The 18,135-nt window shown below is 35.6% G+C and overlaps 1 protein-coding gene across 1 annotated transcript; it reads right to left on the bottom strand.

Moving 5' to 3' along the window:
* Nucleotides 1-1,265: 1,265 nt before the first annotated feature.
* Nucleotides 1,266-17,483, bottom strand: LOC307006986 (immunoglobulin-like and fibronectin type III domain-containing protein 1). The gene is made up of 23 exons (XM_079628537.1): nucleotides 17,414-17,483; nucleotides 15,330-15,452; nucleotides 15,029-15,168; nucleotides 14,841-14,940; nucleotides 14,711-14,746; nucleotides 14,571-14,616; nucleotides 14,092-14,278; nucleotides 13,911-14,024; nucleotides 13,644-13,812; nucleotides 13,292-13,564; nucleotides 11,294-11,605; nucleotides 10,891-10,971; nucleotides 9,110-9,225; nucleotides 8,901-9,021; nucleotides 8,224-8,517; nucleotides 7,791-8,090; nucleotides 7,500-7,679; nucleotides 4,434-4,562; nucleotides 4,262-4,341; nucleotides 3,666-3,858; nucleotides 2,528-2,821; nucleotides 1,558-1,878; nucleotides 1,266-1,435 (listed from the first exon to the last, which is right to left on the bottom strand). The coding sequence occupies exons 1-23, from the start codon at nucleotides 17,457-17,459 to the stop codon at nucleotides 1,431-1,433; spliced, it is 3,660 nt and encodes a 1,219-aa protein (XP_079484663.1). The 5' UTR covers nucleotides 17,460-17,483; the 3' UTR covers nucleotides 1,266-1,430.
* Nucleotides 17,484-18,135: the final 652 nt, after the last annotated feature.

Genomic DNA, 18,135 nt, shown 5'->3' with positions numbered 1-18,135 from the left:
TATGCAGTTGAATCAATCAGCTGTCACATTAAAGCTTTTATTTGAGAAGCTGAGGTGGGGGGATGTCCAGCCCATGAAGCAGATTAACATATTCATATATCATTTATGATCCTCCTGACTGAAAGTGAAGTTAACTTTTATTGTTTTCTGTTATGTCAGTCATTGCCAAAATGTTGTTTACCGTCTTATTTTGATGTTTATCTTTTGAATTGAAGCTCATCTAAGTCTTGCTGTTGAAAGTAAATCATTGTTTAATCAAACTGATAACGAACTCCATCCCAGCAGCCCACTTATTTTGCATAGCTGAAATTTTAGAATTATGATTTCAGTTGAAGAACCACAGAGAGAAAGAGAGAGTATTTAGCATTAAAGTCATACATGTGTCCTAAATGTAGACACTTGCTCTATACAGGCCTTGCCATTTACAGTAGGATGACGATCTCTTGTAACATGACCGAACATATTGCATGTTTATTGGACAATTAAAATGTATCTTAAATGGCACTTAAAATTAAGAATTTGCTGGTTAAAGTGTTATATGAACAAAGTTATTACAGGTGATTTTCGACTATTGCATTGCGATTGATCTCGATATAAAGCTTTTACAGATATAATTATAATATTCAGGGGCTCATACTGATATGAACGCTGGGTCTTGTAAAAAATATATATTCATGTGGCAGCATATTTCCCTCACAGCCCTGAGGGAAGGTTTCATTTTACATTGACAGGGATTTACCAAGCTTGACATGCCCAGACAGCTTGTCTCAAAGTCTGGAGCCAGGCAAATTGCAAGGACCAGTGCTTGAGTTAGCCTGGAGACATCTCTGGACTTCTGGAAACTGAGTACACAAACGTCACCCTACGACCTGAAACACCTCCCAGTGCCACAAGGTATGCAGCAAAATGAGTTTGTTTATTCTTCAGCAAAGTCATCGATAACTTCATCACTTTTGTAAAGTCTATTGTAAAGTCTATGTCTAGACCCAGGGCAGGTGATCTTTGCAGTGGTATGGTAATGTACTTGAACCTTTTTTGGTATATAAAATGCACTGTGCTTCATATCTAAAAGCTTTTGTTGAATAAGGGAAAACTGTAATGACCTATGCTCACATTTTCTTTCTTTGATGCTTTTTTTTGTTAAATAAATCACCATGCAGAGAAGTTGGCAGAAAGTAGTTTATTTGTATTTCAATAAACACAGTTCACATTTGAGTTTTATAGCTATCACAGCGCTAATATATTGTTAATAAATAGATTCTGATTTTATCTAATTAAGTATCACAACAAGTGATAGATCTGTATATCTTCCAGGCCGATACCTTAGTGCTTTTCACAATGCATATTGCGTATTCAAAGTAGCTTTACACAAAATAATTCACTGTTTATTGGTTTGCAGTACAGCTAGCTAAGGGTCCGCACTCTGAATTTCAATCTGTGAATAAATCAAAAAGAATGAAATCAGAATAAAAATGTAATTTATGATGGCACTTTATAGTACCAATAACATTCAAATAAGCATGTCAAATGTGGAAATAATCATTACATCTAACATACCTTTCACTCTTAGTTTGGTGGAACACTCTGCTCTGCCAAATGAGTTGACCGCCACCACTTTGTACTCGCCACTATTTTCTGGCCCAACTCGCATGATGTACATAGAGCAGACGCCATGTACATTTGTGATGTAGTAGGTGTTGTTGGAGTTGATGCAGTTGCCATTGAGGTACCATGTGACATGAGGCGTGGGGAAGCCACGGACAGCGCAGGTCATGTACAACTGATATCCCTGCGGTGGACTGTGGACTTTCAGTGGAACCATAATGGAAGGAGGCCTCTCAAAAGTTATCGTAGCCGGAAAGCTTGTGACTAGTGGCACTAGAAATAAGAAAAAAAATACCAAAAATGTAATTTTGTCATTGTTTGCTAATTTTTCATCACCCTCTCAAACCTTTAAGACTTTTTTTTGTTTTTTTTGTTGTTGCAAAAAATAGATAAAGAATGGAGAATTGTACTAGTCCTTCCTACTGTACTGCTGCGACCAGATCATTGAGTCAGTGATGATGATTCATTCAGAGTTTTGAAAATTAGGTCAACTGAGTAATTGAAAAGATCTATAACTTAAAATAATTATTTATTCATAAGGCAGACATTCACTAATATGCCCCAAGGAGATTTTTGTTAGTTATTGTATCGCTTCAGAAGACTTGGAAAAATCATACATGCGTCAAATGAACTAATGGTGCGTTTACTTTACATCAATTACAATCTTGAAAGCCTCAGTCCACATTCATTGTAACTGCGTCAAAATGAGCAACGAGTACAAATCTTGAAAATTTCTACTTTTGTGTTCCACAGAAAAAAGACAATCATTCAGGTTCGGAATGACATGAGAGTGAGTAAATGATGACAATTTTCATTTTTGGTTAAGCCGTTCCTTTCAATCAACAGATTATGGTGATATACAGTGATGACAATAAGACAATTGAATGAAATGAGCACTAGTTTGTTCTCTCCAGAAACCCACCTCTCAGTTCGTTAATACCCCACGTTGGTGATTTAGATGGATCAGAAAATCCCATATAATTTTTTGCATAGACTCTGTAGTGGTATTCTCGACCGGATTGGACCGAGGCAGTGTAAGTGTTGCTAAACAGACGGTCGGCTATTGTACGCCAAACACGTGTGTTGGAATCACGTTCATCCACCAAGTAATACAGTCGATCGTCTTTCTCCTGGTCTGGAGATGGAGCCCATGTGATAATGACTTTACCATAAACAACCTGTTCCAGCTCCACTGGGCCTGGAGGCTTGGGTTCATCTGTAGAGAAAGAAAAGAAGCTTTCATGCTGCAGGGGTTGGCAAACTTGTGAGGCAATGAAAGTAATACATTGGCCCATGAGTGATCAGATAAAAACTGCACGCCAGAGGACCTTGTAGCCAGTAGTGGTGCATATTGGGCACATGTTTCATTTAGTCATCTAAACAGCCTCACAGAAATAAACTAATTATAATGACTTGGCTGTATACAAATTTACAGGGGCATTGTATTTATGGAATTTACAGGATTGCTTGTTGACATGAGGTCATTGCCCCCGCTTAGAGCTGCTCCTGGATGCAGCCAGGCCTAATTATTAGTGTGATAAACTGGACAGCATAGTCACATTCACAGTGGCTATGCACTTTGGCTTGCTTTTTTTTTTTTTGCTTTTTGCTCTCAACATAATATATAAATGTCACTTAAGGGCAAACAAGGTTTTGAACTGGGGATTGTGCATGCACATATTGTACATACAAGGGGGGTTGTTGATATGGCACAATGATTTAAGTGGCTGTAAGGGATTTATCCAATGGAGCATTGCATATTACATACTTAAATCAATCTCCCTAAATTCTCAAACTACTATCTGAATTTCTTGCAATAATATTCAAATATATTGTATTGTACTTAACCAATAACCATAGATGTATTATATATATACCTCTGCCCCTTATTTTCACCCTCTATATTTAAATCAAAATTGAACTCAGAGCTGGTAAGTTTGTTTAATAGCTTAGAGGTCTTTTTTTTAAGTGATCTTGGGGACATTTTTAGAGGTGTCTGACCCATTCGCATGCTACAGTATGCAGTGATGTTTTACCTTATATTCAGATAACTGACTTACCTGCCACTCTGACTTCTATGTCAAAGCTGGACTGTCCACTAGAGTTCTTTGCCATGATGGTATAAACACCTGAGTCTGAATACTTTGACGAGGAGATGACAAGTGTGGATGAGTCCTCAACATTGATGATGTTGACCAAGGGATTCACAGGTTCGTCATTTTTCAGCCATGTGATGTCAGGTTGTGGAGAGCCCTAAACATAAACACAGTTTGAAAGGAAATGATAGACTGAATATTGTGACCGATTATAGACATTGAGCTGAACTGACCCTATATTAAGCCTCACATCTCTTAGCTATTGTTGCTTGATTGCAAGCTTTACAGAACATCTTATAACGTCCTGCAAATTTGCTTTTTTTTCAGGCTTAAAGTGGTAAAAAATGAATGGATAATATTTCTATGAGGGCTGGAATGAAGTTTGACTTTGCAAATCATTTTATCATCTGTGAAATTGATTAAATTAGGTAGAAACTGCAAACGTTTATCACGTTATTAACATTAAGTTGCATTGGAGCTAATGTACATGTTCTTACTAATGTTAGACATGTTCATTTGGGAATGAGGGCTGACACAGCATGCACAATAAATCTAAGTACCTCATAATCGACTTTGATTCTGATCGAATTTCCAGCTCTCACAACAATGAAGTCTACAGGATCTTTGAAGCAGGGCCTGACTGAAAGTAAATGGTTGGGAAGTAGAAAGAAGGACGAAATGTTCAATTCAGTACATAGTCTCTTTTAAGAAACAATTATGATCAGAACTTACTGTTGGGGTTTTTAGCGCAGACCATCACAGAGGGAGCACTGTGTTCTCCAGCCCCAGACATATTAATGGCTGATACTCTGAACTCATACTCTGACCCCTCAGACACATCCTTCACTGCATACTTCAGAGCTGTGAGAAGTAGATTATTTTAATTGTCAGAATAACACGTCAAGTAAAGACAGTGATTTGATAGCTAACATGTTTGGAGATTCATAATTAGTCGGTGGAGTCAAGACACACTATTGTACCATTGTGCTCATTAGGATACATTTGAATCTTGCCTTTATCGTGTGGAGACAATTTTTAGGGGAAATTGTCAGTTTTTATAAAAATGATATGCAGATGTATCAAAGAGGGTCCTTTAGTTGTAGGTGAGATTGGAGAATTGGGATAAGCTTTGATATCAGTGTAGCCTATTCCTGGAATAAATACTGCGTTTGTGAGGTGTAGACATGATGAGATCATCAGAACAGGAAGTAATTGTGCTTTAATTTAAATAAATATTTCATAACCATTTTTTAGTAAAATATATTTTCAGCTGACGAGACGTTGGTTTATGCTGTTTGGTTTCTATTGTGATCAAGCCGCTGGAAATGATGTGAGAAAATAGAAAGGTGGTAAGCTCTTTAAACTGATTGGAGGCTTCTATGAGAATGCAGAAGAGATCCCTCAGGTAAAGTGCTAGGCTATTTAGACCCCTACCAGGGGCTATTATAGGATTTCAGTCTTAGGGGGTCTGAGCCTTCTAACTAAACATGAGATCTTGTGGCTTAGAGGAATATTTCTTGCTTTACGATTTGCAAATTTGAATCTTGCTACATTTATTTTGAAAATACACAAAATAAATGAAGAGCGTATCAATAAGAGGGACATTGGTTTGATTTCATTTTCACTGCAGGGTGAGTGTTCAGATGAGAGATGGAGTGCAGAGCATTGTGCAATGGGCTCTCTGTGCCATATATTTCCATACTGGATACTACTTAATGTAAAGTTTTTTTTAATGTAAAGTCTTTTTGGTGTCTATAAAGAGGATTCAGAGTGAAATAACCTCAGATAGCTTTTTGCAGCTGCTGTTTTCAGCAAATGTGAAGAGAAATCATAATAATCGCTGATTTGTATGTAGGATTTCATGAAAACAGTCACCAATGAACAAATGTAATGATGACAAGATGCATCTTGGTGTGCTGAAGTGTTTTGGTTGGAAAGTACTCAAGAAACACGTTACGAAATATTGCATATTTATGAGACCCAGAAGAATATGCAAATCATTAGAACAGTCCAACCTCACGAACACTGTGACGTTTTTGTTATTTAAAAGTTATCCATGTCTTGGAAAACTTCTGAATGAACTAGTTTTATTTAAATCATAAAAATTATTATATTACTTAAATGGTGTTTATCTAAACTCGTGCCATTTAATCATAAAACTATTGTTTTCTAATTACATAGTTTAAAGGTACGGGGAAATCATTTCCATTTACTTTGGAATCTGCATCTGTCCACAAATTAATATTCTCTTTCTGGGATTCAAACCCTATATGATTTTGTTTAATTGTAACTTAAAGATAGACAGTAATTACAATCAAGGTTTCCGGTTCACTTGGTATACATTCATTGTATTAGCTGGAAAGATCATGGCATTTGTCACTTTAGCTATGTCCACTCTTGATTTTTTTCTTCTTCAACAACTAAAGCTGAATTATAGGGTATGGGAAGTGACAATTAACAATTATAAAGCATATAACTCTTGTGTTTGAACAAAAAGCCCTTTGATTTTGAAAGTGAAGCCCCAAAATGATATTGCGCTGCTTGCTTCTTGCAGGTTTTGCAACACTTTCAATCTGATATGTCTAGTGAGCAGCACTAAAATAGTGTTAAGTTTTATCCAAAACAGATGAACATGAATCTGGCAACACTCAACTCAAGTCAAATGAACTTTTATGAGTATTTAGCACTTTCTTTTTCTTTCAAGGTCACAGAACCGATATATTTTAAGTAAACTGAACTGTTTCATTGTTTTGAGTTTTATGAAATTATTTCTTTTAATTTAGACGAACTTAAGTTTAACTGAAACGGCTGGGATGTCTATTTCCCAGCATGGCACTCGAAAGGGAGAGTAAATGCTAAAATTAAGTGTAATATAATGTTTTTTGTTTTTTTTTGTGCCAGACTAATGTTAAGTGGGAGATTTAGTAGTGATTAATGTTTTGCTAATTTAGAAGAATTTCTGTTAATGTTGGTTTAAGGATAGTTACCATCATGGTGACAAGTGGTGCATGCAGCTTGATTTGAGAGCAAATAATACCTTTATATTGTTGCGTTCATACAGCAAGTGCTTCTGTATAAGATACTATTGGTAATATGTTAGCAAATTAGTATGTTAGCGGATTAGCTTGTTAAAGCTAACTAAGTTTATACTAATACAAGTGTTCACATTGAGATTACATGAAAGTTTTGAGGTAATTGTATGAATTAGTCTACTCATACATTTTAATTATTCTTAACTAGAAATGTTTAAGTACAAAATAAAAATCTGCTAGTTCTGCTTACTTAAACTTTGAATTTCATAACTTAATAAATTTGGCAATTGATTGCCTTAAATGTTTTGTGTTCTGCCAACTTATTCAGGTTTGTGTTGGTTGTTTTACGTATATCGCAGGCAGTTTGGACATGAAATGTCTAAATAGCGCTAAAAGGTTCATACTATCATGTTTGATAATAACATACCACCACCATTCAACCCTACACTAAACTTAACCAATAGCAAATTTAAGATTAAAATGCATTTGCTGAAGCAAGCAACCATGCGATTGCTTGCTTCTATAAGTCTTGTATCAAGTTATGACTTGTGTTTCACATGTAGGCCTATTGTTTCATAGTATTGTGCAAGGAACTGCACGGAGGTCTTTATAATCAATAGTCTGCCCATGTGATCATCATTTGCATGAAGAAAATAAAAGTGTTCATTTTATCTGAAAACTGCAGTACATTGTATGCTTCGGTATGTTTTGCAGAAATGTAGGTAGAGTCACTATTTTGATGAACCAGTGTTGGGAAAAAAGGTACCTTGAATAGGGTCATTAACTGGGTTCAGAGTCACCCACTGGTTTGTATCTTTCTTGCGTTTCTCCAGCTGATAGCCCAGTATTTTGGTTCCTCCATCTTTCTCTGGTGAAGTCCATGTTAGGTTGATACAGTTTTTGAACACGCTGACCACCTTAGGAGGGGCAGGTGGACCAGGGAGAACTGCAACATAGAAGTGTTGATTACTTGCTTAAGAAGTAGAAAAAAAGAGCATATAGTTAGAGGTCCTATGTATTTTTTAATTAGTTTATTTATAAACATGCAGTCTCTCACTCAGAGTTCCAGCCATGATGGTTTCCGTCTCCAAAGGATCACTGATACCCAGCGAGTTCCCGGAGTAGATTCGGTAGATGTATTTCTTGCCATGGGACACATTTCTGTCTCGAAAAGACAGGCGGTTGGCTGAACTATCCCAAACCTTCTTCCACATACTCTGCCCTACCTGCTGACGCTCAACAAGGTAGTTTGTCACTTCAGAGCCACCGGTGTCACTTGGTGGATTCCATTTAAGTTCAATGACAGAAGATGAGCTGTCAATCACTTCTACTGGCCCTTGTGGTGGACCTGGTTTGTCTGCAGAGTTATTTGAAATACTTAATGTGTCAGTTTAATGTTAATGCATGAGTCTGTATGTAAAAGGCGGAAGGCTTATAAATATTTATTTCAGAATATTTTCAATATAAAATACAGTTGAGTAGAAACCTACCGACCACAATAAGCCTAGAGAAGGCCTCTGCGGTACCCAAAGGGTTTTTAAGCTGGATCTTAATTTCCCCAGAGTCAGATCGCAGGCATTCTTTTATCTGAAGACAGCTCTGGTTTAGTTCCTTTACTACTTTTATTCTGCCTCCATCAAAAAGCTCTGTGTCATCCTTAAACCAGTTGATCTCTGACGAGTCTTGAGGTTGGAATGTCATTTTAAAGGAAGCAGTCTGGCCAACTTTAACCACCACATTTTTGGAGAACTTGTGCAGGTCATCGGGGACAAATTTAGGAAGATCTGTAATATTTAGAGATGTTTTTTGACACCGATTCAACATAATTACTCTTAGATTTAATTTATTAACATTATCCCCTGGTTTCACAGACAAGGCTGAAGTGTAGTCCCAGACTAAAATGCACGTTTGTGCCATTTTAACTGAAAGCAACTTGCTCTGACATATCTTAAAATATGTCAGTGGCATTGTTTTGTCTCAAGATGCACACCAGTAATGTGTTTTTTTTCTAAGGTATGTTTATAAAAGATGAATTTAGGCCTAATCCTGGCTTAATATAAGCCCGGTCTGTGAAACCGGAGTCTGTTTTCTCAATATAATAAACATTTACTTATTGATGTTTAAACTAGTAATATACCATTGTGAAATAAAAAAGAAATCGCAATACCTCCAGCTGTTGCCATGGCGTCAGTCTTGCACTCAATCACTTCAGCCCGATTCTGTCTTGAGGATAAATCTTTGCAGCTTTGTATTATTAACTCTTGTTTATCTTCAACTTTAGAGTACAACTAGCAATCAGACAGAATGAAATATAAAGAGCAATTACAAAAGACACTTAAACACATAAATCGATCATTTATAGTATCGTTAATTCACCTTCTCCCCATCCCTGTTGGCTTTGTTGGTGCTCTGGTTACAAAAAAGTTCTGCTGGTTCACATCTGACAATATGTACATTTGACTCGTCTCCACTGGTGAAGTGAGTTCTATCATCTAGAAAAAACAAGATATTCAATATATTATATATAATAATAGTAATTATATAATGCATATATTGGTTATTAGTATTATTAGTATTATTATTAAATGTTATTCAGTGCCTTTCCCACAGCTCACGTTTGCTTCACAAACAAATAGTGTGAACAAACCAAACACAAATGTAACTGGCATTATATAGACAAATATGGAACTACTGAGACTTGTAGAAGTTAACAGAACCTTGTAGTAAATAATGCCAGTGCAGAGTATGAGAAAGATGTAGGTGACAACTGGCAGGGATTTTAGCAAGCGCACCGATTAAGAGAGAACTGAAGGCATGGATCAGAGATTTAGTGTCTTGAGCTTAGAATTGGGAGGAGAAATCCAAAAGTATGAAGGTGGAAGAATGCAAGTTTATCAATGATGTTAATGTGGGTTTGAGATGTTTATCTTGTATCAACAGTAGTTATGGTGTTCATTATAACACAACATGCTGTAGCTGTACTTTTTTAGGTTAAAACGTAATGCTAAATTACATATTTCCTGATACCAGTATGTCATATCAGAGCAAGCCAAGTAATTATGACTTATTTATATGTTATATAATCAGAACTTTTCCAGGGACTGAAGAGTGATGCATTTTTAAAAGATAAGGTGGTTACACTTTATTTTAAGGTTCCCTTGTTGCAGCATGTACCTATCCTTTAATTTGGGCTAGGGATCTGGATACACTTTATTTTACAGAAAATACGACTTAAAATGCTGTATTATTATGCATGCCAGCCAGTAGTCGGCGATGTCACTTTAAAGAAAAACCCAACACCTACAGAGCATGTAATACTCATGCACATAATGCCACCGTTTTTCACAAACTCACGTTTTTTTTTTTTTTTTTTTGGTTTACATGGAGACGGTAAAGGTATAATTTTCAAAACTTTGCACTTTGAAACCCATTTTCAAAAGCTTGCGTTTTCAAAAGCTTGCCACGACATGTCATGTAATAGAAGTAGGTTCAGGGTTATACCTTATAATCCATTTATTGTAATTGCTAAGTACATAGTACATGCGGAACAGGTCTTTAAAATAAAGTGCTTGTAGTTGCTTGTAATTATGCATAATTTGACCATAGTAAGTACATGTAAGATGCTTAAACAAGGACACAGTGTTACCGAAAACAAAATATTTTATAATAATGGTTGTTAAGTTGTTATACATAAGTATGCAAAAACCAGAAAATGTAAGAAAAAACCAAGGACTACACAAAAGCTCTGTCTATAAGAAATAGCGAATAAGACGACAAGTAAAATATGAAAGATTGCAGGTTTACTAACCTGAACTAAATGGAAACTTATTAATACAGTTGGATAGATCAATTATATTTGAGTTATAAATCACTTGCCTAAACTGCCTAAATTACATGCCTTCCCCAGTAAGGACCATTAATCTTGTCAGTTGAATGTGTAGTGAATAATTGCTTCAAACTGTTGGCATCAGTCTGATCATGTGCTGATCCTTCATACAGTGCCACACTGTGGCTAAGTGTGAATAAAGCACTGAAATAATGTCAGAGTCACACTTGCTCATATTAATTGAAGTTAATGTGTTAATGGGGACAATAATGACTTTTGTTGTTGAACAATTATCATTTCTCAAGTATAAGTACACCATCAAATTGTATACCGATTGATTCTCCAGACAGGAGGCCTTCATCCGAACCTGTAGTCACACCTCCGCTTTTTGACAGTTTCTCACCTGAAAATCCTGACAGTCAGAGATAATTTAATAATCACCTTGATGTTAATTCTGTTTTTGGACACTTATGTCACACTTGAAAATGTATGAATGTCTGTAGTACACTCTAAAAAATGCTGGGTTGTTTCATCCCAATTTTGGGTCAAATATGGACAAACCCAGCCGTTGGGTTAAATTTTTTAATTACATTTTTAACCCAACGTTTGGGTTTGTCCATATTTGACCCAAAATTGGGTTGAAACAACCCAGCATTTTTTACAGTGGAATATCAATTCAAATGTGGTGTCTTTGTGGCAAAAGATAACATTTCCCTTGTTGATATTACTCCTACCTTTCCCTGTGTCTTTTCCACTAGTGTCTGGTACACTCCTTGTCAGCCCAGTGTCATCAGAGTCTTCTCTCCTGACCTCTTTCTCTGCATTAGAATCATCTCCAGAAGAAGATGGCGAAGCACCGCTGTCCACCGCACCTGCTACTTCTTTCTCAGCACTGACTGTTTTGACAGCCACAATTCTCTCATCTCTTTCCTTCTTTAGCTTGACCTGCTGTTCTGCAGCGATCTTTGCCAAGTCAACTCCTGCCCCTCCGGCTTGGGTTGTTTTTCGGGGTTTCTTTTTGCCCTTAGAATCTAGATTGTTATCGGCTGGTTCATGACATTAGACAAATGACGAACACGACATGGCACGACAAAATAAAACAAAACAAGAAAGGATACAATAAGATATATTGTGCACAATATAAACGTTTTTTCAGAGACATTGCTGTAATGTGGACTATAACAGTGTTTGGGAAACTGAGTTACAAGCTACATTTCATTTACAGTAGTTCAGCTACAGTAAAGCTAACCTTAAGCTAACCTTTTTTTCCCTTCATCTTTTAGATGCCACGGGCCCCCAAATATCATCATAAGTGCAAGGGACTCCCATCCTAAAAGGCTAAAATATTATTCTATATTTTCCTGTATAAAGACCCATTGTGAAAAATTAATATTATAAATGTGTAAAATATGTTTTTGAAAATATTTAATATTATGTTACGTTATTGCATTTTTCTACACACTTTAACACTGTATTGATTTTTATTGATTTATTTTATTTATTAATCTACTTTAATTAAATTATTTATTTATTATTTAAGTCTTATTTAAATTGTTACATATCTTACATATTCTTACATATATTACATTTGTTACACTTTGTTTCTATAAACTTGTCCACAGACGCGCGGCTCTAGCATTCCTTTTGCGGGCCTTTCAGTTTGAAAAACCTGTTTTAAGGTACAATATATCCATATTGTACCTTATGGATAATTATATACCTTATGGTATATAATTATCAAATTACATGGTTATTTTAAAAATCAGAATCATGTATATCTGGAACAGAAACTGATATATTAACACCAAGTTCAACTTACAGAACTAAAACACCCATATTTAAAACACAGATTAAAAAACAGTGTGAAAAAGTAACAGTATAGGCCTAAATATAACCAAATATTTATGTTTCTAAAAACTAAATAAAATTACATGCTTTTAGGAACACTATTGAGTGATGACTCATATGTGACACATATGAATCAACTGATTGACTAAAATGAATTTGTTGGTAGTTTGTGTGTCTTCTCTTAACTGGTTGTAAGTACAAAATTACATAAAACCTTAATGTTTGGAAAATAGTTTACTGGGTATGCTATACCAGTGTTTCACAACCGGTGGGTCGCAGAGTGTGTAGTCAAAGTAACAACATCGGAAAACTTGAGTCTAAATGGTTTTCTAATAGGATACTTTTATTTTGAAAGACGTGTATGAAGGCTATTGACTCTTCTATGAAACGCAGTTTATGTAAAGCGTACCAGACTAAAGCGTCAGTATCTGTGGTCAGATGAGATGTCAGGCTATACGTCAGTGTCATTATTCTAACATTATTTTTGTAACTTGTTTCGAAATAAAAAGTATCTTACCTCAGAAAAACAAACTATTTAATAGTCTTACCTTATAGGCTACTGTTTATTCATCAGTATAAGTTGTATTATTTCAATTTATGTGTGGTAAGTAATGTTGGGTGGTATTTGTGTGTGTGTGTGTGTGTATCAACCATTTTTTTGTTAAACGTTTAGGGTCGCAGCTGAATGTCAATGGGAAATTGTGGATCCCATGGCCAAACCAGTTGAAAACCACAGAGCTACATCTTGAAAACATTTGAACTGCTGTGACGCTACTAAAAATGTAGTTCAGATGTTGATGTATATAACCAGTTACTCCCCAACACTGATCGTAGTCACTTATTGCAGTCACACCAAAGATGTTTTGGATATTTTGAGATCATACCTTCCACTATCAGCCAGGCGTTACAAGACTTGATACCAACCACAGCCGCATAGATGCCTTTATCCAGCTGCATACAGTCCTTCACCACCAGCCTATGGACCAGTTTGTCTTCGGACACAGTGATGTCATATTTCTCCCCCTGTTCTAATCGGTTGTTCTTTCCAACCCACATGATTTTAGATAAAGGTGTGGAGAGGACACACTCAAAAATGGCATCCTCCCTCTCCATGGCTTTCACATCCTTTAACTTGACCAGAAAGTCCACCATTGGAACTATGAGAAAGTGCTCTTGGTTACTTTGTAATCTCTTACTTATTCTGCATCATAAACAAGGTGGTTGAATGTTACTCACTCTTAAATTCAGTGGAGAACACATTGATGTCCTCTATGTCCAACTGGTAAAGGCCAGCATCATCTGGGACAAGGTCCCTAATTGTGAAGATGTATTTCTTGCCTACTTGATTCAGGCTGTGTTTCATTTCTATATCGAGATTATGAGAGAATGGAATCATCTCACCATCCTGAGGGAGAAAACAAAAGATGTTCAGCATCACTTGCCTTGTTCTGAAATCTTGTGGAGATATGAGCTCAGATGTGTTATAATAACCATTCGATTTACCTTGTAGATGAAAATCCTACTGCTGGGGTCCAGAAGGTTAAGATCAAGTTCAAAAGAAGCGGTTCCATCAGGATTCACATCAATGTGTTTGAGGTGGGAGATACTTTTGATGAACTGTGAGTAGAAATATCATTACAACATCATTTTGCATAAAAATGTATAAAAAAAATGTAAAGTGCACCTCTGCTTGATCTTGTTCTCTCTCCCTTTTCATCTCATTCAGTTTCTTCAACATCCAGCGGAAGTCAGTCACCCCGTATTCGGCACAGATGCGCTCATAATCTTTCTTATCGGAGCTCAGCAAAATCTCCCAGAACTTTGGGTCAATTTCACCATCTTTCCTTACTTCGGTTTTCGGGCGAACCTTACTGCAGGGTTAAAAGGTATTTCACAGTTGATTAAAGGAGAGGTATAGCTATATAGGATATGGGATGTATTTTAGGAAAGGGTTGAGAAGGATATCAAACTTTTAAACCTAATTTCTTACTATTTTTTTTCCCCAACCACTGTACTTTATTAAAGCTTTGGGGGACCATGTCTACCTACAGTACCTCTCCAAAGCAGTTCATATGTTAGAAAGATGCATTATTGGTAATGCACTAGTCACAGAAATCGCCTAAAATAACTTTCTATATAATAACAGCATAAGATTTACAACACCTTTTCCTTTTCAGGACAGCCTTGAGCTCTTTTGGATCAGTTGCAGCTGAAAAATGCATGTGCCAAAAAATCAAATCACTGATTTATGTTATAAAGTTTCTTACAGTACATAAGGTATCACACATATTATTAATACTCACTGGACTCCTGGTTTGCTTTGTCTTTCTTGAAACCCACTAAACGGTAAATGACACACACACACACACACACTACACATTTTTGGAGTGATGAATTGCTGTGTTGAGAATGGAAAGTACCCGATTTCCATACCTTCAATGACGTTCAGGATAACAGTGACCATAGCCTTTCCAAATTCGTTAGTAGCAAAACATTTATAGGTGTCTGCTTGGTCTGGAGAAACATTTGGCATCTAGAAAAAGAACATGGAGTAGAGTTTAAGGAATGCACATTCTGGAATATACTTTTACCTTGTGATATGAATCGAAAACTCCGCTCACCTCAATAGTGTGTTCATGAGAATTTGGGTCAAATTTGGTTTGATAACTTCTTGGATCTGAAACATCACCATTGTTTCTTGCCCATGTTACAGTAGGGGTGGGATCACCTACTACAATGGCTTTGAAAATAGCCAATTTACCTGCACGTTTACAACAAAAATCTCAATTTGGTTACTGAAAATGTATATGGCAGATATATGCAAATAATTTAATTAATTAGTTTATATTGTTTTCTATTAATAATAAAAAAAAAATGTTAGTGTGTGTTTAAAAACAGTTGTAAGCGAGGAAAAGAGCATACCTTCTTGAATGGTGAGAGCAATAGGTTTGCGGATAAAATCTGGATGGCTTTTTCCCTCGGGGAGTTCTTCTATGAACTGTGTGATCATGACTCCCGGGACTTTAGATTTCTTTCTGATGCCCACTAATGACACAGCATATGCGGATAGTAATACATGGTGAATTCTGTATATGTATATGTAGGGCTGGGCACCGAGTCTCGATACTTTTTAGGTACCGACCCAATTGCCTCGATACTATCGAGTATCGAAAAATGACATGTTGTTCGGTTCCAGATTTCGATACCTAAGGAGTTAACTCGTCAACGTCAGTGCTCAAACAAATACATATGAAATGCACAACGACACACATAAAGTCGCTCACGCACATACACACAAACTCTATTCACACGAAACACGCGGAACTCTCCGCGCACACTCATATGAGACGCGCGCGCGCACGCACAAACTCTCGACACGCATACTTATGAGCCGCGAGCACACACACACACAAACTCTCCGCGCACATATTCATATGAGACGCGAGCACACACACATAATACCTTAAAGATGTGGAAAAATCGATCAAAAGTGTGGGTACATTTCTCCAGGCTCGATGCCAACCGCGCGCGATGCAGTATTTGCGGTAAAATAATTGCTGCAAAGACCGGTACCACGACAAACACGATGAAGACCTTGACAGTGCACAGAGTAAACATAAGAGCAGAAAGTTGCTCCGTCTTCGACTGGTAAATGAAGAGATATCTTGTTGATCACTCGGACAGTGTTTATATTGCAATAAATAATAACCTACTGAATGTACACTGCCGTTCAAAAATGTGTTGGTTAATGGTTAGTCAGAATTTTTTTTCAGTAGTTATCAAAGGTGACATTAAAACATGTGTAATGTTACAAAATATTTCGTTTTTAAATAAATGCTTTTCTTTTGATTTTTTTTATTCATAAAAGAATCATGAAAAAAATTATCATAGTTTCCAAAATATTAAGCAGCAAACTGTTTTCATATTCTGAAGGGTCATGTGACACTGAAGTAATGATTTTGAACATTCAGCTTTGACATCGCAGGAATAAATTACATTTTGAAATATATTAGATACGATTTTAAATTGTAATACTATTTCACAATATTACTAAAGTTTTACTGTATTTTTTTATTTAAAAATTCAGCTTTGGTGAGCATGAGCGCTTTATAAAACATTTTTTATTCCTTTGTGCACTGGCTAAGGAGCATGAGTCAAACTGAAAAAAATAAAACTAAATACATAAAAAATAAAAGTTTTTCTGAGGTAATATGTTATGTAATCTTGTTAAAATGGATTTCATAAAATTGGTATCGAAAAAAGTATCGTTAGGAACCGGTATCGAAACTGAGGTATCGAAATTGGCACCGGATCGAAAGATTTTGAACGATGCCCAGCCCTATGTATATGTATGTAACACTTTATTTTACAGTGTCCTTGTTACATATGTTACATGTACTTACCATAGTAATAACAGTAAATTATGCATAATTACATGCAACTAACCCTCAACCAAATCCTAATCCTACCCTAACCCTATAGTAAGTACATGTAGTTGCTTAATATTACTCAGTACTTAAATATATAATTACATTGTAACAATGACACCTTAAATTTAAGTGTTAACTATATACAGAATTCACTATTATATATATATTATTATTATTATTATAACTATTACTGTCACTATCACTATTACTGATATATAAATATATATCTACATTTACACATATTTATTTATTATGTGTAAATATAATTTACACATATAATTTACTTCTGTAGTAATAAGATTTAAATAAGTTTTAGATTTCAATAAGATTTTAGTATCAACCTGAGATAGTTTTATTAAAATGAAAAAGAATAAAAGAATGAAAACATGTAAGCTTTACCTTGCCCTGATTTACACATATTTATTTATTATGTGTAAATATAATTTACACATATAATTTACTTCTGTAGTAATAAGATTTAAATAAGTTTTAGATTTCAATAAGATTTTAGTATCAACCTGAGATAGTTTTATTAAAATGAAAAAGAATAAAAGAATGAAAACATGTAAGCTTTACCTTGCCCTGTTGCAGTCTGATCAGATACTTTCGATTTCTTCCACATTTTGATTATGATATTTCCACTGGATTTGGATTTAATAGAGTTGTGTCTGCAAACAGAAATAATAAAGCTAAATGGTTTATTTACAGAAACAATTACAATCTGTTTAAAATTGAGCCTATAAATTTGATTAGTTTGTTTGATCGTTTGCATTATCTAATGGATGAGGGTAAATTAATGAGGAAAATGAGAAATTAGTCTTTGTATGTACATTCTGGTTTTACAGCAACAACATGATTGTAAATAACCTGTAGAGGCGATCACCAGGGCTGGTAATGCAAATTGTAGAGCTATTTATCAAACTAGAGCAGTGAAAGATTTGTACTTTTGTTTATTTACCAAGAAAATAAATCATTTCCGTTGACAGATGATAAATTGGTTTTAAATTTGCATTTCCAAATAACCACTATATTCATACTGACCATTGATGGATAGGGATCTGCCTGGTGACAAGGCAAAAATATTGGTCTCTACACTGAAAGTATGACCTATAATTTTTGAAACCGTGCCACTGTCACAACAGAAATTGCTTTGCGGGATAATAGCGAGGCTTCGCAGAAGAAATTGTTGTGACGGAGTCAACATAAAGGTTGATAGAAGATTTTTTTCCCCTTTTTTTTCGGAAGCCATCAGTTCACAGAATAAGACCATTTGTGGTCACTGGAAATATTATTATAAA

This window comes from Phoxinus phoxinus (assembly GCF_949152265.1).
Source record: "Phoxinus phoxinus genome assembly, chromosome: 11".
Lineage (NCBI taxonomy): Eukaryota > Metazoa > Chordata > Actinopteri > Cypriniformes > Leuciscidae > Phoxinus > Phoxinus phoxinus.
The sequence above is the reverse complement of the archived record's forward strand: the minus strand, read 5'-3'. Positions and strand labels throughout refer to the sequence as shown.

What these genes read in the sequence shown, in the direction of transcription:
- LOC307006986 (XM_079628537.1), bottom strand. Translation starts at nt 17,459, where the DNA reads ATGTGGAAGAAATCGAAAGTATCTGATCAGACTGCAACAGGGCAAG. An exon ending in TGCTCTCACCATTCAAGAAG is followed by an intron (nt 15,169 to 15,329) that starts GTATGCTCTTTT and finishes GTAAACGTGCAG; the next exon opens with GTAAATTGGCTATTTTCAAA. An exon ending in GTAGGATTTTCATCTACAAG is followed by an intron (nt 13,813 to 13,910) that starts GTAAATCGAATG and finishes TTTCTCCCTCAG; the next exon opens with GATGGTGAGATGATTCCATT.